Genomic DNA, 26,988 nt, shown 5'->3' on the forward strand with positions numbered 1-26,988 from the left:
AGAAATTGCTGGACTGTTTCTCCTTGGGCATCAGGACAGAATTCCTGCCCGAAGTTCCATTTCAGCCAAGGGTGCCGGAGCCTTCCCAAAAGTGGAGGGGTCCCGAGGCCCCCCCCGCTACCCTTCCTCTCCCCCCCGGCCCACCCAGAGCCATGCAGGCAGCTGTGGGGAGGGCTGGAGGAGGTGGGGTCCCAGGCAAAGACAGCTCTCAACCCCTCTGTGCAGCTCCAGCTCTGGCCTCGGGGAGGAGGAGGGGAAGGGGCTGTCTGCTTTGGGGAAAGTGGGTGGGCGGTGGGCCCTGCCCCACTCTGCTCCGGCGCCACTGCTCACAGTCACTGCGCAGACTCCCGGGAGCTAGGGGAGGTGGGGAAGGATCGTGGGGGCTGGGGTGAGAGACCCAGCCCCAGGCCACATCCCTGCACTCAGTTGAGCTGGCAGCCCACACGGGCCCCTGGAGAAGGTGTGGGGGGCAACTCTGTGCTCCCAGAAAGGGCGGGGCCAAGGGAGTAAGGGGCGGGGCCAGGCTGTCAGCCCTCGCTGCTGCCCGGAGTATGGCACATCCCCTCCCCCCAGCCCTTAGCACTGCCCGGAGCAAACCATGCAGTGCTCCAGCTGCAACTGAAAGAGCCCAGAGCTCAGGCCACCGCCACGGCTACTTGCTGGGCCCCGGGGCAACTGGCCCCTTTGCCTCCCCCCGTTGGCAGGCCTGCCCGCTTCGGCTCTGACGTGAGCTACCTGCACAGAACGTAGCCAGGGTGGGACAGGCCAACTGCCCGAACCTGCAGGAATCTGCCCCCCCCATCCTCCTCCCTGGCCCAGCCCCCTCTGGTGGGGTGCCCATAGGGGCATCAGATTTCACAGGGAAGGACTCAGTTCACCCTAGTCGGCCGGAGGGGTTTTGCTTTGGTTAGCGCAGCGCAGGCTGGTGATGTGCCCAGCACTGCAGCGAGACTTACAGGTCTGTAATTGCCAGGCTCACCTCCAGAGCCCTGTCTAAAGACTGGCGTGCCAGTAGTCATTCGGTACAGAAACTGCTTTGAAGGCCAGGGTGCCCCTCCCAGAACAGCTCTGCCTGAACTCGGTGAATGCCACAGGGGCCCGGTGCCTAATGGCTATTGCATGTGTCAGATTGTTCCACAGTCGCCTCTACTGACACCTGTCTGGGACACCTGAAAAGAACGGCTCGGTGTGGGACTCTCCCTCTCTGTCTCCTGCAGTGAAGCCCAGTGCAAAGAATTTGTTCAGTTTCTCCGCAATGGGCCTGAGGGCTCCTTTAGCATCTTGAGCATCCGCGGCCACACGGGTGGTTTAGCAGCCTTCTGCTTGTGACATGCCTCTTTTTCTTCTTTTTTTTTGCTCTTTGAGTCTTTGGGTGCATCTACGCACAGGGCTTAACTTGAAATAAGCTACGCAAACTGAGCAATGTCAATTGCGTATCGTATTTCGAAATAGGGAGTGTCTACACAGCGCTTCCTCCTCCTCCGACTTCCCTTCCTCCTCGCACAATGGGGGTTACAGGAGCTGGAGGAAGAAGTCCTCCAGCTTGACAGTATTTTGACACTATTTGCAGTGTAGACATACCCTTTGACTAGCTGCTTTCAAATCCTTTGTTGGGCTTCCTAATTGTATTGCTACACAGTGCTGGCCACAGTTTATGCTCCTTTCTATTTTCTTCACTAGGCTTTAACATCCATTTTTTAAAGGATGCTTTTACGCCTCTCACTGCTTCTCGTACTGTGCCACGGAGCCACCGGGGCATGCTTCCGGGCCTCGGACTGATTTTTAATTTGGAGCAGACATTGCCGTTGGCCTCTCTTGATGGCATATCGATAAAGTTTCCGCGGCTTGCAGGGATTTCCCCTTTGGCACTGCACCTTCTCACTTCTGTTTAACTAAACTCCTCGTTTTCGTGTATTTCCTCTTTCTGAAATTAAATGCTGTAGGGTGAGGCTTCCCTGGGGTTTTCCTCACCACAGGGATGTTAAATGTAATTATACCGTGGTCACTATTCCCAAGCAGTCCAGCTACATTCACCTTTGGATCACATCCTGCATTCCACTTAGGGCTAAGTCAAGACTTGCCTCTCCTCTTGTGGGTCCCGGAACCAGCTGCTCCAAGAAGCAGCCATTTAATGTGTCAAGGAACTTTGTCCCTGTATCCCGTCCTGAGGTGACGTGTGCCCAGGCTATCGGGAGAGTTGAAATCCCCCATTATTATCCAGTGGTTTAGTTTTGTAGCCTCTCTCGTCTCCCTTAGCAATTCACAGTCACTGTCACCATCCTGCTCAGGGAGTGGGTAATGTAGCCCCACTGCCATGTTCCTATTATTCCAGCATGGAATTCCAGGCCAGACAGACTCCATGGTTCATTTAAGATTTGTACTTCATTTGATTCTCCACTTTCACATATCGTGCCCTCCCCTGGCACCACCTGTTCTGTCCTTCCGATGGGTTTGCATCTTGTGTGACTGTGACCCATGGATTGTCCTCGTTTCACCAAGCTTCTGCGGAGCCTTTTGTAGCAATATCCTCCTTGGATACGAGATGCTCCAGTTCACCTCCTTAGTATTTAGCTTTACAGCATTTGCGTAGAGGCACTTAACAGATTGTCACTACTTAGCTGCCTGCTGTGACATGATTGAGCTGAGCGGGATTCTTAGTCACTGGGCCGTTTCTCATGAGATTGTCCCTGTATAGGATGTAGAGAATCTCCAGAAGTCAACCAGAGCCCTGTCTGAGCCCGGCGGCTCTCCCGAGCCCTTAGCCCTGCTCCCTCGGCCGCCTCCTTTGCCAGAGGAAGTGCCAGGGCAAGGGAGCCAATAGCCAGGTGGGGCCCCCTGGCAAGGTGGGCACAGGGGCGACTTGACTTCTGGAAGGGGCGGGGCTGGGTCACTCAGTGTGCCATGCCAGCTCCCCCACCACCCAGAGTGTGCCCCCCCGGAGCCGCCAGGAGCATGCCATGCGGTGCTGCAGTGGTGACTTACAGGGCCTGGGGCTCCAGGCCCTTTGGAATCGCCGGGACCCAGGGCAATTGCCCCCTTCCCGCCCCCCATGGCGGGTCTGTGCCCCGTGCCCAAGAAGCCGGTGCAGTGCAACCGCTAAGAGAACGTGCCACTCAAAAGGCCCGGTTGGCTCCGCCGCTTTGGCCTTAAGAAGTGGTCGCTGGTCCCAGAGCTGCGCTTAGAGACGCCGGTTCCATGGAGGCCACAGATCAAACACCCCGGCGCCGCTACACGCCTGCTGGCCAGCCCCGCACGCCCGACCTGAGGGGACTGGCCCCTCATTAGTGCGCGTCGTAAGACCGGCAAAGGGGCAGACACACTGAACTGTGCCTGAGAGGGCATGTTCTCACTGCAGGCCAGTCCAGGCAGGCACAGCCCTGAGCCCCACATCCCCGGGCCCATGGGCAGAGCTTTCACAGGGCTCATAGAACCCGCCCGGGAGCCTCTGGCAGACTTTTCCCCACGCGCCCCCCCCCCCCCCCCCCGTGACTGCGAGGGCAGGAGCACAGTCCCCATTGGCTGAGGGGTTGTGATGTCATTGTGCAGCAGCAGCAGCCCATGCAGGGTTAGCCCCCAGGGCAGCCAGGCTGAACCCGGCGCTGCCTTGGCCCCCACGCAGGCGCCATCCACCTTAGCTTGGGTGCAGTGTCAGTGCCTGCTCCGCTGAAGGCCAGGGACCGGTCCACTCGGAGGAGCGCCCGGAGGCCAGCAGGGGCGAGAGATCTGCTGGGCCCGTTCCCACCGCCTGGCGAGCTTCGCTCATTGACCGACACGCTTCTTCCTTGGAGAGGGAAACGGCTCCGGGGAGTGGGCAGGTTTTCGGAGACGCTGTTACGGGCGCAGGAGCGAGCTCTCCCACGGGGGAGGGGTGGAGGGCGCATGGCTGGATCTAAGCGCCAGAAGGGAGCGGTGCAAAAGGGGGAAACCGGATCCAAGTGCAGAGGTGAACGAGCAGAGAGCAGAGGCGCGTAGGGTGAAGTTCGAAAGGCCGAGGCACAGAATGAGCTCAGTCCAGCTAGAGACGCAAAGGGGACCGAGGAAACACTCCACAGAGGGAGACCAGGGCGGGGGACGCAGTACCAGATAGCATGGACATGGCAGAGGTGCTTACCGAGTTCTCTGTGCCGCTCGTTGCAGACCAGCGGATTGGCACGTGTTTCTCGGCGCTGATCGGCGGGCGCTGCGCCGGGGAGCTCCTGGGCCAGTACACCAAGATGCAGTGCTGCTGCGACTCCGGGCGCTGCTGGGCCATCGGGCAGACCCCCGAAATGTGCCCCGTCAGGGGATCCGGTAAGCGCAACCTGCTCTGCATCCCTGAGCTGTGCCAGGGGTTTGGGGGGGGGCAAACGTTGGCGAGGGGCACGTTGCAGCGCCCTAAGCCAGGGAGTTCGGGGGTGAGGGTCCCCAGCAGCAGGAACCCCTCCTGCCCTCCCGCTGCCAGGCTTCCTGGGCTGGGAAAGAGGGCCGAGCGAGCAAGGGCTGGGAAGCGGGTCTCTGGCCTTGCTGTGTGACCGCACATCCTGAGCGGTCCTTGGTTCTTCCTGCACCCCTCACCTTCTCCTCTCCAGCTCTGGGCTGCAACAGAGCTACCGCTAGTCCTGCAGCTACTGATATAGTCCCTCCTGGCTCCTGATTGGCTGGTTCCTCCACAGCCACTCTAGCCTGCTGGGAGGGCGTCTCTTTGGCCTTTCGCCCCATCACAGGCTGCCACTGGCGAGCCAACATCAGTAGCTGCATAGCCCAGTCCTGCTGTGCAGAGCACATGGCTCTTCCTGTCTCTGTGGGGGGGGCCACTGGCCACGTGCGGCACAAGACTCACCTCTCCAGGCCTCAGTGATGAAGGGGAGTGGAGCTCTCTCCAGAGCCCCCTGCTTCCCACAGGCTGTCATGCCGGGCTGGGCCCCTCGGCCGGCAGCGGGCGTGACGCTCACGCGTCGGTTTCGTTTCAGATGAGTACCGCAGGCTCTGCACTGAAGGGCTCCCGGCCATGCCAGGCTTCTCCGGCACCTTCCCCGGCGTTCCTGGGTTTGGGCCGAACGGAGTCGGGCCGGGAATCAGCGGACCCGGAGGCATTGGACCCAATGGGGCAAACGGCCAAGGCGGGATCCCGGGGCTGCCTGGGATGGGCCCTGGAAGTTCCAGCATCGGTACATGACTCCTCCTGTCTGCTAGAGCTGGCCCAGCAGGGCTGCCCCTTTTCTGGGCTGCAGTCCAGCCACGGGGGCTGCTGGGACGTGACACCCACGCTGCGCACGGCTCACCCGGCTGGCACAGCGTGCCACAGGGCAGGCTGCCCGTCCACCAATGCCCTTCAGCTACAGCCCCTTCTCCCTCCTGTCCCCGCACTGCTTCGGCAGCCGGAGGGCACGGGCAGAGGTGGAGACTCAGGACACCCTGGGTGCTAAACCCAGCCCTGCTACTGACGTGCTGGGTGCCCTTGGGCCAGTCACTTGCAGTCTGTTCTAACGACTGGCAGAGGGCCTGGGGGCAGGTGCTGGATCTCTGCAGCCAGGCCAAGGTGGGCAGCCCTGCACCTCTCTGTGCTCCCTGGCTCCGAGAGAGGCTGTGCCGCCCTGTGTGCAGTGAACGGACGTGGCCGGTTTCTGAGCAGCACCCCGGGAGACGTCAAGTGGGCAGGAGCCCCTGGCAGGCGGGCAGTGCCCAGGGACAGAGCGGGGGGCTTTGTGCTCCCTGAGCCCGGCCCCTGGGTGGAGCAGGGTGGGTTTGAGGCCACGCCAGCGGCCCCTGCCAGGAACCTCAGCTCCGGGAGCCTGAGGTCCAGCAGCCCCCCGCTAGCTGCAGAGAGACGCTTGAGCCAAGGGCTGGTGGTTGGCAAGGGCCTGGCCTGGCAGTTCTCTGGCTTTGGGCCTGGCATTACCCCGGCCAGGCTGCTGGAGGGGCGCCCCCAAGTCCTGCCCCGGTTGCCAGGCTTGGGCCCAGGGCCAGCAATTTGCCCAAGGACCCGCTTTGCAGCCTGTTCCATCTGACGGCTCCTCCCAGGGCCCCTGCCACCGGGGCCGTGCTGGCTCCTTGGCCTGCGTCCAGACGAGCCCTCGTTGCCTGTAGCCGGGCCTGGTGTGCTGGGGGGTGGCAGATGGGCAGTGAGTGGCGGGTGATGCTGGCGGCCTATGGGGGAGGCGAGGCCTGTGGGTGTTCCCCTCCCCCCCCGGAAGGAAGGGGGCTCGGGCGGCCGGTCCAGGCTCTTGTCTCTCTGGGGTTCCCAGGAACCGCCACCTTGAACCAGACCATCGACATCTGCAAGCACTTCACCAACCTATGTCTGAACGGGCGCTGCATCCCCACCCCCTCCAGCTACCGCTGCGAGTGCAACATGGGCTACAAGCAGGACGTGCGGGGAGAGTGCATTGGTGAGACCCCGGGCCGGGGCCAGCTGTCCCGTGGCCCCGCCCTGCCCTGGCCACGCCCCTGCCCTGCAGCCCTGCCTCACGGCCCCGCCCCTGCCCTGCGGCCCCTCCCTGTCCCCGCCCCTGCCCTGCAGCCCTGCCTTACGGCCCCGCCCCTGCCCTGTGGCCCCTCCCTGTCCCCGCCCCTGCCCTGCGGTCCCTCCCTGTCCCCGCCCCTGCCCTGCAGCCCTGCCTCACGGCCCCGCCCCTGCCCTGCGGCCCCTCCCTGTCCCCGCCCCTGCCCTGCGGTCCCTCCCTGTCCCCGCCCCTGCCCTGCAGCCCTGCCTTACGGCCCCGCCCCTGCCCTGTGGCCCCTCCCTGTCCCCGCCCCTGGCCCCTTCCGTGCCCCCACAACTCTGCCCTCACCGCCCCATCCCTGTGGCCCCACCCCCCCGGCCTTGTCCCTGCCCCCGTGGCCCTGCCCTTGTGGCCCTACCCTGGCCTCTGGCCCTGCCCTCACCCCCATGGCCCCACCCTTGCCCCTCCCATGCACCCTGGCATTGTCTGGGGTGAGAGACCCTCAGGCCAGGTGCCAGATGCCCCCGCTGCCCCACCCTTATCCTTATGGTGCCGCCCAAGCCCCACATCTCTGGCCCCGCCCCTGCCCTGCGGCCCCGCCCTGCCCCCATGGCCCTGCCCCACAGCCCCGCCCTGGCCCCACCCGTGCCCCCACACCCCTGCTCCCCACAGCCCAGTCCCTGTGGCCCCACCCCTCCCCTGTGGCCTTGTCCCTGCCCCCGCTGCCCCACCCTTTCCCCTATGGTGCCTCCCACATCTCTGGCCCTGCCCCCATTCCTCCCGGACGCCCTGGCAGTGTTGGGGGTGAGACCTCCCTGGCCGGATGCCAGCTGCTCCCACTCCATCTTGGTGCCCTGAGGGGCTGCGCGGGGCGGAGGGAGTCGGCTCAGCACGTGGCAGGATCGGGCCCTGGCCGTTCCTGAGCCGGGCGGCGCGGCGGGGGCCTGGCCCGCGGCCGCCAAGCAGCCCCGAGCTCTGGCACGGCCCTCCCAGGCGTGGGGGCTGCCGGCTTCATGCCCCTTTCTGTGCAGATGTGGACGAATGCTCCAGCAGCCCCTGCGTGCATGGCGACTGCGTGAACACGCCCGGCTCCTACCACTGCAAGTGCCACGAGGGCTTCCAGAGCACCTCCACCAAGCAGGCCTGTGTCGGTGCGTGGGCCGGGCGGGGGCGGGCAGAGTCCTGCCCAGGGCTGGGGGAGGAGGCTCTGACTGACCCTTGTCTTCCTCCCTGATCTCCCCTCCCTGCTCCCGCCGGCTGCCCTGCCCCCAGCCCCTGCCTGTCCCATCCCTGCCTGTTCCACCCCGCTCCTGCCCATCCCACCCCACCCCACCCCTGCCCTTCTCCCACTCCACCCCTACCCATCCCACCCTGCTCCTGTCCTTTCCCCTCCCTGCTCCTGCCCTTCTCCCTCCTGCCCATCCCACCCCGCTCCTGCCCATCCTGCCCTTTCCCCTCCCCGCTCCTGCCCTGTCCCCTTCCCGCTCCTGCCCTGTCCCCTTCCTGCTCCTGCCTGTCCTCCCCTTTCCCCTCCCGGCTCCTGCCCTTCTCCCTCCCCACCCCTACCCATTCCACCCCGCTCCTGCCCTGTCCCCTCTCTCCTCCTGCCCGTCCTTCCCTTTCCCCTCCCGGCTCCTGCCCTTTTCCCTCCCCGCTCTTGCCCTGCCCCCTCCCTGCTCCTGCCCTGCCCTGAGAGCTGGTCACGACAAAGAGGGGCTACATGGGGGGCCCCAGGATGCACACCCAGGCCCTAGGGCCCATCCCAGCTGCTAGGCACCCCCCAGCATGTTACCCCGGGGCCTCAGCAGCCTCGCCTCACTCAGTCCCTGGTCGGGCGTTTCAGCTCCCAGCGAGCAGGGGCCTGTCTCACTGCAGTGCAAATCCAGCAGCGGGCCCCCTGCCGGCTCCCTGGGGCTCACCGACCATGGGCACAGCCACTGCCCTGGTCCAGCGCGCTGGGGCCTGCCCCGGTGTGGGGCCTGGGCCGCGGGAGCCAGGCCGCAGCGGAGCAGAGTAAGGCCGGGGCTGGGCAGTGGGGCTCGCTGGTGGGTCTAAGGGACAGGTCCAAAGTGCACCACAATTGGAAAAAAGCAGCGAGACCCACAGCCCCCGGGGGCATGGTGGGGGGGCTGGCTCTGTGCCCCAGAAGGGGCGGGGCCTAGAGCAGAAGGGGCGGGGCCTAGAGCAGAAGGGGCGGGGCCTAGGACAATCGGCCCTTCACTCTGTCTGGAGCAGGTGCTGCAGCAGTTGCAAGTAGGGATGCAATAGTGGAGTCCGCGAACTGACTAACCGATATGCAAAAGCCTGTCGGTTAACGCTACAGACGACGCGCATCCCTCCCCCCTCCCCCTCCCCCTCCCCCTCCCGTAACCTTTTTAGCACATTTTTTAGCCCGCCTCAGTCCTGGCTGCTGCTGGGTCCTGGCCCTGGCCCTGCCGCGGCTCTGCATGTAAAGAGTATTAGGAGCCGGGCAGCCCGGCTCAGTTCCGGCGGGCCCCGAGACCCCTCCCCACTGTATCAGAGGCAGCAGCGCAGGGGGCAGAGGGCTCCCCACGAGTGGGGCTAGAGCGCTCTGGCTGCCGGCCCCGCCCTCGGGGACCAGAGACTAGTCGACTAACCCATAAGAATTCCTGAGGTTCCTCGACTGTTCCATTAACCGATATTTAGCATCTCTGGTCCAAAGGGGCCCCAGGCTCCAGTGGTGGCCTCTACCCAAGTAGCAGGGGCGATGTCCGTGAGCTCCGGGTTCCGTCGAAATGCCAGGCCCTGTGCAGCTGCCCCAGTTGCCCCCGGCGGCGTGGAAGACGAGTCAGTGCTACGGAGCAGCTACGGGCAGGGGGCTGGCCGGGGCGTTCACGGGGGGCCGGGGTCCTGTGGCTGGCGCGTTGGGTTCAGGGCTGCGGCCGGGGCACAGAGCAGAGAGGGAGAACGGGCTGTCGGAGCCGGGGCCTGCTGCCCAGAGCGGAGAGAGGGGTCCTGCCCTCCGAGGAGCCCGCCGTGGCCACGCTGCGTGGAGGGGCCTTGGGGGCTCTCCAGGCTCACGCTGCTCCTGGCTCTGCTGCTACCGGGTGCGTGTTTCCCTGCAGACATTGACGAGTGCATCATGAACGGCGTGATGTGCAGGAATGGCCGCTGCGTGAACACTGATGGCAGCTTCCAGTGCATCTGCAACGCGGGCTTTGAAATCACCCCCGACGGCAAGAACTGCGTGGGTGAGCAGCCGCCCCAGCGCGGGCCCAGCGGGGCTCCAGACAGGGCCCGTCGCGCCTGGCTGCTGCGCTGGGCAGGGGGCAGCCTGGGACACACAGGCAGCTGCAATCCCATGCAGGGGGAGAGCAGGCTCAGCCAGACAAGGGCTTCCCAGAGCTCCCTCGCTGCAGGAATGCGGCCACCTCTGGGGTGGTGCTGTTAGCAACACCAAAACTGCCCCGAGTTTGCCAAGCTGTGGTGAGCCCTGCCCTGAGATGAATAGTAGGGCTTTGTACCCGCCGTGACTGGTCAGCTCTGGCCGCGTGGCCGGGGGGCTTATTCCTGCAGGGCCTGGGCATTTTCTTAAGGCCCTCACTGTCTGGGAAAGGCCTTGCCAGCCCACCCTGTTCTAGCCAGGCCTGGCCTCTGCTGAGGGGCGCGGGCGTTCGCCTTGGGACAGCGCTGCCGGAGGTGGGTTCCCTCTCGCCACGGCCCTTGGGTGCCACGGGAGGAATCTGCAGCAGCTTTTAAACTTTCCTGGAAACAGCTGGGTTCACGCCCTGCTGGGTGTGGCGTGAAAGCGGAGGCCGAGCTGGCAGCCTGCGGGGGGACCGAGGCGGAAGCTGGATTTTCATGGTGGGGAGGTGTTGCGGGAAGCCCCAGGAGGGCCCGTTACATCAGCCATGCTAACGATTTCTTCCTGGGCTGCTGTGGTGAAAATACCCAACTCACCAGCTTCCCCTGCTGTTCCCAGCAGCCTCCCCCCCCCCCCCCCCCCGCAGGGGCCGAAAGGCCCCCAGAAGCTAAGCAAAGACCAGAAGAAACTCCAGGGCCGGGGGCCTGATCCTGTACCTGAGGGAAAGGGCTGGAAACCGTCCTCCCCACTTTCCCCCCGGTCCTGCCCTTGCTGCCAAACCTGGGCCCCATGCCTAAGGCAAGCTGGGGGAACCTTGCTGTCCCTACAGGGCCCCTCCGGAACAGGACCACTGTAAGGGGTGTGTGTGCAGACCTGGCTGGATAACTGTTCCCAGAGAGTAGTTACCAATGGTTCCAGTCCTCTGGAAGGGCAGAACAAGTGGGGTTCCATGGGGGTCTGTTTTGGGACCGGTTCTGTTCAGTATCTTCATCCATGATTTAGAAGCAGCATAGAGAGGATGCTTATTAAGTTTGCAGATGGTACCAAGCTGGGAGGGGCTGCGACTGCTTTGGAGGACTGGGTCATAATTCGAAATGATCTGGACAAACTGGAGAAATGGCCTGAGGTAAATAGGATGAAGTTTAATAAGGACAAATGCAAAGTGCTCCACTTAGGAAGGAACAATCGGTTTCACACACACAGAATGGGAAGCGACCGACTAGGAAGGAGTCCTTCAGAAGGGGATCTAGGGGTCATAGAGGACCACAAGCTAAGTATGAGTCAACAGTGCGACGAAAGCAAACATCCGTCTGGGATGTATTAGCAGGAGTGTTAGGAGCAAGACACAAGAAGTTGTTCTTCCGCTCTACATTCTTCCTATTGATCAGGCCTCAGCTGGCGTCTTGTGTCCAGTTCTGGGCACCACATTTCAGGGAAGATGTGGAGAAATTGGAGAGGGTCCAGAGAAGAGAAACAAAAATGATTAAAGGTCTAGAGAACGTGAGCTATGAGGGAAGACTGAAAGAACTGGGCTTGTTTAGTTTGGAAAGGAGAAGACAGAGAGGGGACATGAGAGCAGTTTTCAAGTATCTAAAAGGGTGTCACAAGGAGGAGGGAGAAAACTTGTTCTCCTTGGCCTCTGAGGACAGGACAAGCAGCAATGGGTTTATACTGCAGCAAGGGAGGTTTAGGTTGGACATTAGGAAAACCTTCCTGTCTGTCGGGTGGTTACACACTGAGATAAATTGCCTAGGGAGGTTGTGGAGTCTCCATCTCTGGAGAGCAGGTTAGACAGACACCTGTCAGGGATGACCTAGATCAGGGCGACTCAACTTTGGAAGTCCCAGGGGCCACAATGATGCTCACAGCACATGCCGAGGGCTGCAACTTAAGTGTAATTGTGTATTCATGCAAATACATATGCAAATATATGCAAATAGATTTTTTCACACTGATGGGCATGAATACACAATGCCCCAGCGCTCCTAGCACCTCATCCCCCGGGCTAGAAACGCCGACACCCTGTGCCTGTCCACTTGCATCTTTCAGTGCCTCACCGTTGGGGAGTGTGTTCCCCATGGAAGCCACGTTCAAAGGATCCCGCCCGCCGGCCGCGTGCTGGGTCCCACGTAAACCCAAACTGCACCGCGGGCCACAAACAAAAGGGCCATGGGCCGCGTTTGGAGTAGCCCTGGTGTAGACGGTGCTGGGTCCTGCCGTGAGGGCCCTTCCAGTTCTAGGCTTGGGCCCCAGAAGCTCCCCCTCCCACCTCGAGGGGAAGGGCAGCCCCCCATGAGCAGGGAATCATGGGTTCAGGTCCCTCCTCACCCACAGACACGCCGTGTGGCCCTGAGCCAGGCGCTTGCCTTCCGTGGGCCCCACTGCCCGGAGATTAGCACCAGCCTGCTGAGGTGACGCGCTCCGGTCTGACGGGCCGGGCCTCACCCACAGGACACGCTGGGCCCGTCCTTTGGACCCCAAAATCGAGGGTTATTGGTGAAAAGAGAGGAAGCAAAAGTGGAGAGTAAAACTGTTGGAGGAAGCAACTGACACAGGCCAGCGCAGTAGTCCCTGGGCCCGCCTGTACCAGAGATGGAACAAAGCTCCCGGGAACACCCCGTCCTGGGACAGGTCCCTGGCCCGGCGCCAAGGCGCTCCTGAGGGCTGAGCTGGAGAGACGACCGAGAGGGAGGCCCCCCAGGTCCCTCACACCCTCACCCCCGGGTCCTGGTGTGAACGCAGAGCCCCAGAGGGAGTTTGTCCCGGGGAGGCGCCCTGTCCAGGCCCTGGCTCCATGCTGCTCTCAGCGTTCCCAGCCAGTTGCTCGGCTGTGGGCGGCCCCACGTGGGGCCCGTCAGTGAGGTGCTGCTGGTCGCTCGAGCGGCCGCCCTGCCGCAGGGGGCTGGCCCAGCCTGTCGCTCTGCCCAGGAGCACACGTGAAATACGAGTGCAGAGCCGGTTCCCGTCACTGCCCGTGCAAACGGCCCCGCAAGCAGACCCAGGGTATGTCTACACTACCCTCCTAGTTCGAACTAGGAGGGTAATGTATGCATACCGCACTTGCTAATGAAGCCCGGGATTTGAATTTCCCGGGCTTCATTAGCATAAGCGGGGAGCCGCCATTTTTAAATCCCCGCTGCTTCGAACCCCGTGTAGCGCGGCTACACGGGGCTCGAACTAGGTAGTTCGGACTAGGGTGCCTATTCCGAACTACCGGTACACCTCGTTTCACGTTTCACGAGGAGTACCGGTAGTTCGGAATAGGACCCTAGTCCAAACTACCTAGTTCGAGCCCCGTGTAGCCGCGCTACACGGGGTTCGAAGCAGCGGGGATTTAAAAATGGCGGCTCCCCGCTTATGCTAATGAAGCCCGGGGAATTCAAATCCCGGGCTTCATTAGCAAGTGCGGTATGCATACATTACCCCGCTAGTTCGAACTAGCGGGGTAGTGTAGACATACCCACAGCGAGTCAGCGGCTCTCAAGCGGCTCCCTCGCCCCTGCACAAGACGGGGGCCCGCCCAGAGCGGGGGCTGCAGGGGGTTCGGTGTGTTCCCCTCGGCAGCCGGTAGCGGCGCCCCCCCCCCCCCCCCGCGGATGCAGTTCAAAGGGGCAGCGCTTGGCTCTGCAGTGGGGTACAAAGGGGCTTTCTCTGGCTCCCGAGAGGTGCGGAGCCCAGGCCTGGCGTGCTCGGCTTGTGGGCGTCCCTGGGGGCGTCCCTGGGGGCTTGTGGGCGTCCCTGGACCGACAGCCCTTCTCCCTGCCCTGCCTTCCCCGGGGGGGCGAACACCCCGCCCGGCTGCTCCTTGCGGGCTCTGCTCACGCGTCTTCTCCCCCCAGATCACGACGAATGCGCCACGACCAACATGTGCCTCAACGGGATGTGCATCAATGAAGACGGCAGCTTCAAATGCATCTGCAAACCCGGCTTCGTGCTGGCTCCCAACGGGCGCTACTGCGTGGGTGCGCAGACGGCCGGGGCTCCAGCCTGGGGGCAGCCAGTGTCGGGGGACGGGGCGCGGCGGTCGGTGAGGGCTGGGGGGGCCAGAGGGCTGGGACCTGACTCCATAATCCTGTGGCAAAGATTGAATCCCCTGCCCTCTCGCCAGGCTAAGCAGCAGAGCCAGAAGTGCCAGTCTGCTGGGGGGGGGGCGGGGGATGGTTCGTCTCTCAGCAGGCAAGGGGGAGGAATGGGCCGGCTCTGAGCGGGCAGGGGGTACTGGGGGGGGGGGATGGGCTGGCTTTGAGCGGGCAGGGGGTGCTGGGGGGGGGGAATGGGCTGGCTTTGAGCGGGCTGGGCTGGGGGGAGTGGGCTGGTTCTCAGAGGGCTGGGGTGCTGGGGGGAATGGGCCGACTCTGAGTGGGCTGGGGGGGAGTGGGCTGGCTCTGAGCGGGCTGGCGGGGAGTGGGCCGGCTCTGAGCGGGCTGGGGGGAATGGGCCAGCTCTCAGCATGCTGTGGGGGAATGGGACGGCTCTCAGCGTGCTGGGGGGGAGTGGGCCGGCTCTGAGCAGGCTGGGGGGGAGTGGGCCGGCTCTGAGCGGGCTGGGGGGGAGTGGGCCGGCTCTGAGCAGGCTGGGGGGGAGTGGGCCGGCTCCGAGCGGGCTGGGGGGGAGTGGGCCGGCTCTGAGCAGGCTGGGGGGGAGTGGGCCGGCTCCGAGCGGGCTGGGGGGGAGTGGGCCGGCTCTGAGCGGGCTGGGGGGAAGTGGACCAGCTCTCAGCGTGCTGGGGGGGAGTGGGCCGGCTCCGAGCAGGCTGGGGGGGAGTGGGCCGGCTCTGAGCGGGCTGGGGGGAAGTGGACCAGCTCTCAGCGTGCTGGGGGGGAGTGGGCCGGCTCTGAGCAGGCTGGGGGGGAGTGGGCTGGCTCTGAGCGGGCTGGAGGGAAGTGGACCAGCTCTCAGCGTGCTGGGGGGGAGGGCCGGTCCTCAGCAGGCAGGGAAGTCCACTCTTCGGTTTCACACTGAATGTGGTGACGAGCTGCAGCCGCGTCTGCCGGGGCCCCTTCCCTGAGCTACGGAGCCTCCCAGAGCCCCCCCGCTGGGGACCGGGCCCCTGCCCCGCCCGCCCCGCCCTGCCCCCGCTAGCAGCTCATGCTCCTTGCACTTCCCTCTCAGACGTGGACGAGTGCGAGACGCCCGGCATCTGCATGAACGGCTGGTGCATTAACACGGAGGGCTCCTTCCGCTGCGAGTGCCTGGGCGGGCTGGCCATCGGCGTGGACGGGCGGGTGTGCGTGGACACCCACGTGCGCAGCACCTGCTACGGCGCCATCAAAAAGGGCACCTGCGCCCGCCCCTTCCCGGGCGCGGTCACCAAGTCGGAATGCTGCTGCGCCAACGCCGACCACGGCTTCGGGGAGCCCTGCCAGCCCTGCCCCGCCAAGGCCTCGGGTGAGCACCAGGGCCGGGGCCACGTGCCCGCTGGGTGCCCCCTGCCCACCCATGGAGTGGCCACGGGGCTCCGCGTCCCAGGCTGGCTGCCCCACAATGGCCATGCTGCGCTGACAGTCATGGGCAAGGTGGGGGTGTGGCTCCCGGAAGGGGCGGGGCCAGGGCAGCCAGCCCTTCGTGCCACCCACACTGGTGCATGCTCAGAGCTGCCTGTAGCGCACGGTGCAGCGCTCCGGTGTCCATTTAAAGGACCCAGGCTCTGGCCACTGGCACCACCGTGGCACCCCCAGCCCTTTGGAATCGCCAGGCCCTGGGGCGTTACCCCCTTTGCTCCCCCGTCAGCATTGAATGTTACTTCTCTTTGGGCGGGGCTCTGCCCTGAGGCCACGCCTCCTGCACCCCTTCTCCCCAGGGCCTCTGCCTACCCCTGGCCCCAGGACCCACCCCCGGTCCAGCCCATCCACTGTCAAACAGCCGCTCCAGCCCCAGAGCACCCACATGGGGCCGGCTCCTCTAGTGCCAGCTGCCCAGCCCCACAGAAAGTCTCTAAAGTCCGTTCCCTGGGGGTGGCTGCTGTACTGGGGGCACGAGGAGTGTGGGTGCCCAGAACCCCTCTCTCCATTGCACGACCCTGACAGAAGCGGTGTGGCTGGACCCGTGACCAGCGTCGGGCCGAGTGCTAGGCACCGCGAGACCCCCTGGAACCAGCCCCTGCGTGCCCAGTCCCGTGGCTTGGGGAGGTGTGGGGCTCGGCAGTCCTGTGTGCACGGGGCGTGCGCTGCCGGTGCAGGCTGGGTTCCCGTCGCAGACCCCTTCCCTGCTCGCTTTGGCCTGGCATTGCGGTGTCCCAGAGCTGGGCTGTGGAAAGCGCAACCCGCTGTACAGGCCGCCACGCTCCCGGGACAAAGGGCTCCCCGATGGCAACCGCTGCTCAGACGAGCTAACGGATCTGTCCCCTTCTCTCCACAGCCGAGTTCCAGGCACTCTGCAGCAGCGGCATCGGGATCACGGCCGACGGCAGAGGTAAGGGCTGCCCCCCGCACCGGATCGTCCGTCTCGCTGGGCGGGGGCTGGACTTGGGGACCTCCCCTGCTCTGGTTCTGCATTCTCTGGTTCTCCAGGGAAATGGCTGTAGTGACGGGCGCCTGTTACGTCCCACTGTAAGCCCCGGTGTTCAGCTGCTTCCGGTGCAGTGGGGGGTATCGACACGAGCGTCAGCTGGCGAAGAACGTGTGTGTGCAGCGACCCAGCTGGGCTACGCTCACTGAGCAGGTGTATCAGCTCACATTTGTGTGGGCGTGCGCGCGTGTGAGAGTTCACCTTTGTGTAGGTGTGCATGTGAGCAGATACGAGACTGTGTTTCCGGGCGGCAGGAGCGGGCGACAGGGGTGGGCGGCAGGGGCCTGGTGGCAGCGGCCGGGTGGCCAGGAGTGGGCGTCAGGGGCTGGGTGGGCAGGGCCGGGTGGGCAGGAGTGGGCATCGGGCTGGGTGGGCAGGGCCGGGTGGGCAGGAGTGGGCGTCAGGGGCTGGGTGGGCAGGGCCGGGTGGCAGGGCCGGGTGGGCAGGGCTGGGTGGGCAGGGCCAGGTGGCAGGGGCCGGGTGGGCAGGGCTGGGTGGGCAGGGCCGGGTGGGCAGGAGTGGGCGTCAGGGGCCGGGCGGGCAGGGCTGGGTGGGCAGGGCTGGGTGGGCAGGGCCGGGTGGCAGGGGCCGGGCGGGCAGGGCCGGGCGGGCAGGGCCGGGTGGCAGGGGCCGGGCGGGCAGGGCCGGGCGGGCAGGGCTGGGTGGGCAGGGCTGGGTGGGCAGGGGCCGGGCGGGCAGGGCCGGGTGGCAGGGGCCGGGCGGGCAGGGGCCGGGCGGGCAGGGCCGGGTGGCAGGGGCCGGGCGGGCAGGGCCGGGTGGCAGGGGCCGGGCGGGCAGGGGCCGGGCGGGCAGGGCCGGGTGGCAGGGGCCGGGCGGGCAGGGCCGGGTGGCAGGGGCCGGGCGGGCAGGGCCGGGCGGGCAGGGCCGGGCGGGCAGGGGCCGGGCGGGCAGGGGCCGGGCGGGCAGGGCCGGGTGGCAGGGGCCGGGCGGGCAGGGCCGGGTGGCAGGGGCCGGGCGGGCAGGGGCCGGGCGGGCAGGGCCGGGTGGGCAGGGGCGGGCGGCGCTCAGCAGTTCAGCTCAGCAGAGGGAGCAGCACCGCCAGACAGCTCCTGGGCCTGCCGCATGGGACCGAGCTGGAGGCCGAAGCCTGGAGGCCTCAGGGTCCTTGCGTCGCGGTGCAGCCCGTGCCAGGGGCCCGCGGGCAGCGTCACAGCCGTGCTGCAGTCGGGGAGCGGGCTCGAGGCTGCTGCACAGAGACACAGGGACGGGCAGGGCTGCGTCTGGCCGGGGGTGGGGAGCCCGGCACAGGCGTCCCTGCCTTGGCTGAGCTCTGGGCGCCGGGGCGGGGCCCTTTGGAGCCGCAGGAGGAGCTGCTGGCTCCCAGCCGAGGCAGGGTCGGGAGGCGTCCGCTCCTGGGGCACAGCTTGGCCGGACGGGCTCCGGCGGGCGGGAGCAGCTTGGCGCAGGATGGCCCGGGGCGGGCGCAGGCAAAGTGCCTGGGGCTCCGGCTTCGCGGGCACCCAGCGGGCAGCCTCCTGCGTGCGCCACGGACCAAAGGCCACGCTGGGCCCTGCAGCCAGCCCAGGTCTGAGCCCGGCCTCTTGCTCCGTGCGACTGGCCTGGCGCTGAGTCCAGCCCTGCGCCGTGGGCATCCCGGCTATGGATTTGGCAGGGCTGCCCCACGGTTGCTCTCCCAGACGCCGGCAGGGCCCTTGCCTGGCTCTGGCTCAGCAGCCGGCTCCCAGCGCGTGGCAGCCCTGCCCCCCGGGAAGGGCGGGTGGTGGCGCGAGGGGATGCAGCAGGCAGTGCCGGCCGGGGCCTGCTGACCTGCCCTCACTCCTGGCCCTGGGGACAGCGCACTGGGGGCTGGGCCTCCCCCCAGCAGCCCCACACGCCTGCCCCTTGCCTGTTCTCCCGCTTCGGGACGCTGCAGGGCACCGATGCCGCGAGCCCTCCGGGGAATGGAAGGAGCAGCTGGCGGCAGGGGAGCCGGGCCGCTGCTCTGGTAGCAGCCAGCGCTGGCACCGACGCTGAGCAGGGCTTGGGGCGCGGGGGGGTCCATCAGCCGGGTGCTGCCCAGGAAGGAGGAATCGCTCTGCCCCCCCCGGCTGGGGGCTTTGTGGGCCCTGCCTTGCGTCCGCCCCACTGCTGAAGCTCAGTCCCGGGGGCTGAGGAGGGGAAGGGCTGGGAGCAGAGCAAGGCTGGGCTGGGGCCTGTGGGCAGGGGGCACTCGGGCGTCGGCCGCTGTTCCTGCTCCAGCGCATTGTCCCCTCCCCCTGCCAGATATCAACGAGTGCGCCCTCAACCCGGACATCTGCCCCAACGGGATGTGCGAGAACCTGCGCGGGAGCTACCGCTGCATCTGCAACCTGGGCTACGAGTCTGACCCCACGGGCAAGAGCTGCGTGGGTGAGCCGCGCCGGGGCTGGGCCACGCTGGGAGCCAGGGCCGGGAGCCATGTGGAGCCGCGGGAGGGAGCCGCACCAGGGCTGGGCCACGCTGGGAGCCAGGGCCGGGAGACATGTGGAGCCGCGGGAGGGAGCCGCACCGGGGCTGGGCCACGCTGGGAGCCAGGGCCGGGAGCCGCAGGAGGGAGCCGCACCGGGGCTGGGCCACACTGGGAGCCAGGGCCGGGAGCCGCGGGAGGGAGCCGCACCGGGGCTGGGCCACGCTGGGAGCCAGGGCCGGGAGCCGCGGGAGGGAGCCGCACCGGGGCTGGGCCACGCTGGGAGCCAGGGCCGGGAGCCGCGGGAGGGAGCCGCACCGGGGCTGGGCCACGCTGGGAGCCAGGGCCAGGAGCCGCGGGAGGGAGCCGCACCGGGGCTGGGCCACGCTGGGAGCCAGGGCCGGGAGCCGCGTGGAGCCGCAGGAGGGAGCCGCACCAGGGCTGGGCCACGCTGGGAGCCAGGGCCGGGAGCCATGTGGAGCCGCGGGAGGGAGCCGCACCGGGGCTGGGCCACGCTGGGAGCCAGGGCCGGGAGCCGCAGGAGGGAGCCGCACCGGGGCTGGGCCACACTGGGAGCCAGGGCCGGGAGACATGTAGAGCCGCGGGAGGGAGCCGCACCGGGGCTGGGCCACGCTGGGAGCCAGGGCCAGGAGCCGCGGGAGGGAGCCGCACCGGGGCTGGGCCACGCTGGGAGCCAGGGCCGGGAGCCGCAGGAGGGAGCCGCACCGGGGCTGGGCCACGCTGGGAGCCAGGGCCGGGAGACATGTAGAGCCGCGGGAGGGAGCCGCACCGGGGCTGGGCCACGCTGGGAGCCAGGGCCAGGAGCCGCGGGAGGGAGCCGCACCGGGGCTGGGCCACGCTGGGAGCCAGGGCCAGGAGCCGCAGGAGGGAGCCGCACCGGGGCTGGGCCACGCTGGGAGCCAGGGCCGGGAGCCGCGTGGAGCCGCAGGAGGGAGCCGCACCAGGGCTGGGCCACGCTGGGAGCCAGGGCCGGGAGCCGCGTGGAGCCGCAGGAGGGAGCCGCACCGGGGCTGGGCCACGCTGGGAGCCAGGGCCGGGAGCCGCGTGGAGCCGCAGGAGGGAGCCGCACCAGGGCTGGGCCACGCTGGGAGCCAGGGCCAGGAGCCGCGGGAGGGAGCCGCACCGGGGCTGGGCCACGCTGGGAGCCAGGGCCGGGAGCCGCGTGGAGCCGCAGGAGGGAGCCGCACCAGGGCTGGGCCACGCTGGGAGCCAGGGCCGGGAGCCGCACCGGGGCTGGGCCACGCTGGGAGCCAGGGCCGGGAGCCGCGGGAGGGAGCCGTGCCAGGGCTGGACCACACTGGGAGCCAGGGCCGGGAGACATGTAGAGCCGCGGGAGGGAGCCGCACCGGGGCTGGGCCACGCTGGGAGCCAGGGCCAGGAGCCGCGTGGAGCCGCGGGAGGGAGCCGCACCGGGGCTGGGCCACGCTGGGAGCCAGGGCCGGGAGACATGTGGAGCCGCGGGAGGGAGCCGCACCAGGGCTGGGCCACGCTGGGAGCCAGGGCCGGGAGACATGTGGAGCCGCGGGAGGGAGCCGCACCGGGGCTGGGCCACGCTGGGAGCCAGGGCCGGGAGCCGCATGGAGCCGCGGGAGGGAGCCGCATCGGGGCTGGGCCACGCTGGGAGCCAGGGCCAGGGCTGGGAGCCGCGTGGAGCCGCGGGAGGGAGCCGCATCTGGGCTGGGCCACGCTGGGAGCCAGGTCCAGGGCCGGGAGCCGCGTGGAGCCGCGCCGGGGCTGGGCCACGCTGGGAGCCAGGGCTGGGAGCCGCGTGGAGCCGCGGGAGGGAGCCGCACTGGCTGCCGTGGCCAAGAGCCACGCTGGGAACCATCTCCGGGAGCCGCGCTGGGGGCCAGGCTCTGCTGAGAGCCGGGCGTGTGGCCCGTGCAGGCGCCAGGGGCTGGGGGAGCCAGGCAGAACTCTCAGGCAGGGAGGCTGCACACTCGGCACCCAGCCAGGGGCTCTCTGGTTACCTGGGTGGGGGAATCGCCGACTGCAGCCTTGCAGCTTTCCCGCCCGCTGCGGGTCGCTTTCCCCGTCCCCTCTCAGGCGGCACCCCGGGCTCCCTCGGGTGCCCTCAGGGTGCCAGGCCCTGCTGGCCGGGGGGGGGGGTGGCCTAGCCCTGCCCGTCTCTTCCCACAGACGTGGACGAGTGCGCCGTCAACCGCCTGCTGTGTGACAACGGGCTGTGCCGCAACACGCCCGGCAGCTACACCTGCACCTGCCCCAAGGGCTTCGTCTTCCGCACGGAGACGGACACCTGCGAAGGTAACGACCCCCCCCCGCCGGGCTCCTCACGCCCCGGGGAGCCTCCACAAGCACCGTGGAGCAGCCCAGGGCTGGGCGGGGTGGCGGGTGGGGCCCCTTGTGCTTTGCCCGACCAGGAGGCGTGTGGGCGGCCCAGCCTGAGCCGGGTCCCTCTGCCATCGGCTGCCTGTTCTGGCCAGGCCTGTCGCCCCTCACGGTCCTCTCAGCCATGCTGCCCCTGCTCAGCCCCTTCCCAGTCCGTCCCTAACAACACGGAGCCCAGCAGACAGGCCGGGCCCCCGGCTCATGGGCTAGTCACTGCCCCCCGGGCCCTGCTCTCCACCTGGCTTCCACCCTCCGGGGCACTTAGCCAAGGCCTCTTGGCAATCCCGGCCCTCCTCCGCCCTTCCCGAGCACCAGCCCCTTGTTCCCGGAGGGCCTGGCAGGGCTGGCAGCCAGGCGGGGCTGCTCTGAGCCCGGGGGTGCTGGTTCTGCTGCTCCGGTAATGCTCGCTCCCCTGGCTCAGACATCAACGAGTGCACCTCCAACCCCTGCGTGAACGGGGTCTGCAGGAACAACGCCGGGTCCTTCGCCTGCGAGTGCTCCCCGGGCAGCAAACTGGACCCCAGCGGCACCATCTGCGTGGGTAAGGGGGCTCCTGGAGGCGGCGTGTGGGGCGTGGGGGATACTAAGGGGGCTCCAGGAGCCAACGCGTGGGGGATGCTAAGGGGGCTGCTGAAGCCGGCGCGTGGGGCTTGGGGGGGTGCTAAGGGGACTCCTGGAGCCGGCGCGTGGGGTTTGGGGGGTGCTAAGGGGGCTCCTGGAGCCGGCGCGTAGGGCGTGGGGGGTGCTAAGGGGACTCCTGGAGCCGGCGCGTGGGGCGTGGGGGGTGCTAAGGGGGCTCCTGGAGCCGGCGCGTGGGGCGTGGGGGGTGCTAAGGGGGCTCCTGGAGCCGGCGCGTGGGGCGTGGGGGGTGCTAAGGGGACTCCTGGAGCCGGCGCGTGGGGCGTGGGGGGTGCTAAGGGGACTCCTGGAGCCGGCGCGTGGGGCGTGGGGGGTGCTAAGGGGACTCCTGGAGCCGGCGCGTGGGGCGTGGGGGGTGCTAAGGGGACTCCTGGAGCCGGCGCGTGGGGCGTGGGGGGTGCTAAGGGGGCTCCTGGAGCCGGCGCGTGGGGCGTGGGGGGTGCTAAGGGGACTCCTGGAGCCGGCGCGTGGGGCGTGGGGGGTGCTAAGGGGGCTCCTGGAGCCGGCGCGTGGGGCGTGGGGGGTGCTAAGGGGGCTCCTGGAGGGGGCGCGTGGGGCGTGGGGGGGTACTAAGGGGGCTCCTGGAGGGGGCGCGTGGGGCGTGGGGGGGTACTAAGGGGACTCCTGGAGGGGGCGCGTGGGGCGTGGGGGGTGCTAAGGGGGCTCCAGGAGCCGGCGCGTGGGGCGTGGGGGGTGCTAAGGGGGCTCCTGGAGCCGGCGCGTGGGGCGTGGGGGGTGCTAAGGGGGCTCCTGGAGGGGGCGCGTGGGGCGTGGGGGGTGCTAAGGGGGTTCCTGGAGGGGGCGCGTGGGGCATGGGGGGTGCTAAGGGGGCTCCTGGAGCCGGCGCGTGGGGCGTGGGGGGTGCTAAGGGGGCTCCTGGAGGGGGCGCGTGGGGCGTGGGGGGGTGCTAAGGGGGCTCCTGGAGGGGGCGCGTGGGGCGTGGGGGGTGCTAAGGGGGCTCCTGGAGCCGGCGCGTGGGGCGTGGGGGGTGCTAAGGGGGCTCCTGGAGGGGGCGCGTGGGGCGTGGGGGGGGTGCTAAGGGGGCTCCTGGAGGGGGCGCGTGGGGCGTGGGGGGTGCTAAGGGGGCTCCTGGAGCCGGGGCGTGGGGGGTGCTAAGGGGGCTCCTGGAGCCGGGGCGTGGGGGGTGCTAAGGGGGCTCCAGGAGCCGGCGCGTGGGGTGTGGGGGGTGCTAAGGGGGCTCCAGGAGCCGGCGCGTGGGGTGTGGGGGGTGCTAAGGGGGCTCCTGGAGGGGGCGCGTGGGGCGTGGGGGGTGCTAAGGGGGCTCCTGGAGGGGGCGCGTGGGGCGCTAAGGGGGCTCCTGGAGGGGGCGCGTGGGGCGTGGGGGGTGCTAAGGGGGCTCCTGGAGGGGGCGCGTGGGGCGTGGGGGGTGCTAAGGGGGCTCCTGGAGGGGGCGCGTGGGACATGGGGGGGTGCTAAGGGGGCTCCTGGAGGGGGCGCGTGGGGCGTGGGGGGTGCTAAGGGGGCTCCTGGAGGCGGCGCGTGGGGCGTGGGGGGGTGCTAAGGGGGCTCCTGGAGGCGGCGCGTGGGGCGTGGGGGGTGCTAAGGGGACTCCTGGAGCCGGCGCGTGGGGCGTGGGGGGTGCTAAGGGGGCTCCTGGAGCCGGCGCGTGGGGCGTGGGGGGTGCTAAGGGGGCTCCTGGAGGGGGCGCGTGGGGCGTGGGGGGGTACTAAGGGGGCTCCTGGAGGGGGCGCGTGGGGCGTGGGGGGGTACTAAGGGGACTCCTGGAGGGGGCGCGTGGGGCGTGGGGGGTGCTAAGGGGGCTCCAGGAGCCGGCGCGTGGGGCGTGGGGGGTGCTAAGGGGGCTCCTGGAGCCGGCGCGTGGGGCGTGGGGGGTGCTAAGGGGGCTCCTGGACGGGGCGCGTGGGGCGTGGGGGGTGCTAAGGGGGTTCCTGGAGGGGGCGCGTGGGGCATGGGGGGTGCTAAGGGGGCTCCTGGAGCCGGCGCGTGGGGCGTGGGGGGTGCTAAGGGGGCTCCTGGAGGGGGCGCGTGGGGCGTGGGGGGGTGCTAAGGGGGCTCCTGGAGGCGGCGCGTGGGGCGTGGGGGGGTGCTAAGGGGGCTCCTGGAGGGGGCGCGTGGGGCGTGGGGGGTGCTAAGGGGGCTCCTGGAGCCGGCGCGTGGGGCGTGGGGGGTGCTAAGGGGGCTCCTGGAGGGGGCGCGTGGGGCGTGGGGGGGTGCTAAGGGGGCTCCTGGAGGGGGCGCGTGGGGCGTGGGGGGTGCTAAGGGGGCTCCTGGGGCGTGGGGGGTGCTAAGGGGGCTCCTGGAGCCGGGGCGTGGGGGGTGCTAAGGGGGCTCCTGGAGCCGGCGCGTGGGGTGTGGGGGGTGCTAAGGGGGCTCCTGGAGCCGGCGCGTGGGGCGTGGGGGGTGCTAAGGGGGCTCCTGGAGGGGGCGCGTGGGGCGTGGGGGGTGCTAAGGGGGCTCCTGGAGGGGGCGCGTGGGGCGCTAAGGGGGCTCCTGGAGGGGGCGCGTGGGGCGTGGGGGGTGCTAAGGGGGCTCCTGGAGGGGGCGCGTGGGGCGTGGGGGGTGCTAAGGGGGCTCCTGGAGGGGGCTGGGAATGGGGGGGGGGGCTCCTGGAGGGGGCGCGTGGGGCGTGGGGGGTGCTAAGGGGGCTCCTGGAGGCGGCGCGTGGGGCGTGGGGGGGTGCTAAGGGGGCTCCTGGAGGCGGCGCGTGGGGCGTGGGGGGTGCTAAGGGGGCTCCTGGAGGCGGCGCGTGGGGCGTGGGGGGGTGCTAAGGGGGCTCCTGGAGGCGGCGCGTGGGGCGTGGGGGGTGCTAAGGGGGCTCCTGGAGGGGGCGCGTGGGGCGTGGGGGGGTGCTAAGGGGGCTCCTGGAGGCGGCGCGTGGGGCGTGGGGGGTGCTAAGGGGGCTCCTGGAGGCGGCGCGTGGGGCGTGGGGGGTGCTAAGGGGGCTCCTGGAGGGGGCGCGTGGGGCGTGGGGGGTGCTAAGGGGGCTCCTGGAGCCGGCACGTGGGGCGTGGGGGGGTGCTAAGGGGGCTCCAGGAGCCGACACGCTGGGAGGATGGTAAGGGGGCTTCTGGAGCCGGCATGCCGTGTGTGGGGGGATACCAGCATCCTGCTTAGTGTCCGCCTGCAGCAGAGCCTGGCACGGGGCAGTCTGGGGCCCTGCCCTCGACCGGCCCGTCGGTTCCAGCGCCTGGGGCTTTTCTGGGCAGGCGGGAAGGCCCAGGAGCATCCTAGGAGCCAGCAAAGGTCCCAGCCACCGCCCGGTGCAGGCAGAGGCGCCAGGGGCTGTGTGGGGCAGCCTGCGCCTCCCTGGGACCAGGCTGCCGTGGGCCAGTGCAGGGCTGGCTCCGTGGGCGCAGGCGGGGCAGGGGCATGGCCAGCGACGAGCGCACAGGGGCTGAGGGAGCCCAGCACCCAGGCCAGGATGGGGGCGCAGAGCCCAGCTCCCTTCCCGGCGCCTTTCCCCCGCCGGCGCCTCACGGCCTTTGCCTTTGCCCCGCAGACAGCATGAAGGGGACGTGCTGGCTCAACATCCAGGAGGGGCGCTGCGAGGTGAACATCAACGGGGCCACGCTCAAGTCGGAGTGCTGCGCGACCCTGGGGGCGGCCTGGGGCAGCCCCTGCGAGCGCTGCGAGATCGGTAAGCCGGGCTCCGGGTGTGACAGACCGGGCCGTGTCTGGGCACAGCTTAGGGCGTCCGCTCAGGGCGAATTGCTCAAATCCGGGGCTCCTTACAGTCCCCCTGACTGGCGACCTCTCCACACAGGCCACAAACCAGTCTCACAGAGCGCTTCAGCTGCCTGCCTGAAGCCTCCCGAGCAAAACCCCTCCGACACCCCAGCAATATCCGTGCCCCAGATGGCCCCGGGCCTATACACAGGTGGGGGGTCCTAGCACCCAATCTCACCTACCCCGAACAAGTTCTGTCCGGTTCCAAGAAACCAGCCACAGATCCCTGGTCAATTTACCCTCTGGACCTTACCCACAAATCACGCTGGGCCAATCCTTTAGAATCTATATCTAAAGGTTTATTATTACAAGAAAGAAAAGCATGAGAGTAAGGTTATTAAAGTACAGTACGTTACATGCACCGAATCTCCCAGTCCTCGATGCAGGCTCTAGCAGAGATGTTGCAGCTGCTGGTTTAAAAGTTCTTATTGCACATCCTACGATCAGGATGGGTTCACAGGTCTTCCGGGCTCTTCAGTCCCTGCAGTGCTGCCTCTGGGATGAAGTGCTGAGCTGAGAACAAAATGGCATCGACCACATGGCCTCTTTATACCCTTCCTGGCCTCTTCTAGTATGCAGCAGGTCACCTGGTCCTCAGCCTCTCTCTGCTGGCAGCTCTTGGGTCTCCGCCCTCCTGCTTTAGGTGTGTCTTTGGGCCATCAAGGGCCATTGTTCCACAGGGCTTCACTACTCAGCCTGTCCATAGCAATGCTCAACCACATTCACAGAAATATTCAGCTTCCACACAGATTACAGATTCCTACCTACACACATAGACATTATACACTCACAAATAGTGTACATAAGATCAACAAACAATAATCTCCATTCAATACCCCACATGGCTCCCCCCACACCAATTTCTGGGGCCAACACCCCCACCTAGGGGTGCAGCAGTGATCTGGCTGCTTCCCTCCAATTCAGCAACGTGACACCCCCAACACAAAATTGATGCAGGAAGTGATGCCAGTAACATCACTGAGGGCATCACAGGCCTCCCCCAACAAAATGGTGGCGTGCCTCAGTTTCCCTTCTTACACAGGACCTTCTGGCTGGAACCCTTTTTGTCCTGTAAGAAGTTCCAAGACCAGTTACAAGTGTTAACCACGAAATAGCAACATCACAATGTCCCCTTACATACCGTCTGTCGTTTGGTACATCTCCAGACAGATTACATGGTATTTTCATAAGCTCATGCACACTGTATACCGTTACAATTCTCTGCAACAATAATACATTGGTTACAAGAATTAACATCAGTAACAAAAACAATCCTATATCAGGTGTATATTGACATTCCCCATCATGCCCCTTCTCTGGCCCCACACCATTGCAGTTTTTTCCCTTCAGGTTCAACCTGCAAAACTTCTTTGTCAAAGCAAGTCCTGACCCTCCCCCTTGTCCTCTGGGCTCCAGGCCTGAAACCTCTGGCCTGACCAAGACAATGGGCTGGCTGGGCGTGACTCCCTGGCTCACAATGGCCCTGGAATTCTCCCGCTTCCCCCACTCAGTGGGGTAACAGCAGTGAGCTGTAGACTCCCAAGTCTCTCCTCTGTCCACCTCCAACCTCTGTTTCCACATGGAACCAGATATCAACTTCCCTGATTGAG

At 67.4% G+C, this 26,988-nt stretch overlaps 1 protein-coding gene across 1 annotated transcript in view; it reads left to right on the forward strand.

The window, feature by feature from the left end:
* Positions 1 to 26,988, forward strand: part of FBN3 (fibrillin 3) — a 175,344-nt gene that overhangs the window by 78,063 nt on the left and 70,293 nt on the right. The window contains exons 10-21 of the mRNA XM_075903143.2: positions 4,138 to 4,290; positions 4,950 to 5,147; positions 6,225 to 6,368; positions 7,454 to 7,573; positions 9,509 to 9,634; positions 13,587 to 13,709; positions 14,860 to 15,135; positions 16,105 to 16,158; positions 18,499 to 18,624; positions 20,822 to 20,947; positions 21,453 to 21,572; positions 25,152 to 25,289. Coding sequence (XP_075759258.2) covers positions 4,138 to 4,290; positions 4,950 to 5,147; positions 6,225 to 6,368; positions 7,454 to 7,573; positions 9,509 to 9,634; positions 13,587 to 13,709; positions 14,860 to 15,135; positions 16,105 to 16,158; positions 18,499 to 18,624; positions 20,822 to 20,947; positions 21,453 to 21,572; positions 25,152 to 25,289 — 1,704 coding nt within the window. The remainder of the gene's footprint in view (positions 1 to 4,137; positions 4,291 to 4,949; positions 5,148 to 6,224; positions 6,369 to 7,453; positions 7,574 to 9,508; positions 9,635 to 13,586; positions 13,710 to 14,859; positions 15,136 to 16,104; positions 16,159 to 18,498; positions 18,625 to 20,821; positions 20,948 to 21,452; positions 21,573 to 25,151; positions 25,290 to 26,988) is intronic.

Source organism: Pelodiscus sinensis, chromosome 32 (genome assembly GCF_052426305.1).
Source record: "Pelodiscus sinensis isolate ZL-2025 chromosome 32, ASM5242630v1, whole genome shotgun sequence".
In the NCBI taxonomy this organism is placed as follows: Eukaryota; Metazoa; Chordata; order Testudines; family Trionychidae; genus Pelodiscus; species Pelodiscus sinensis.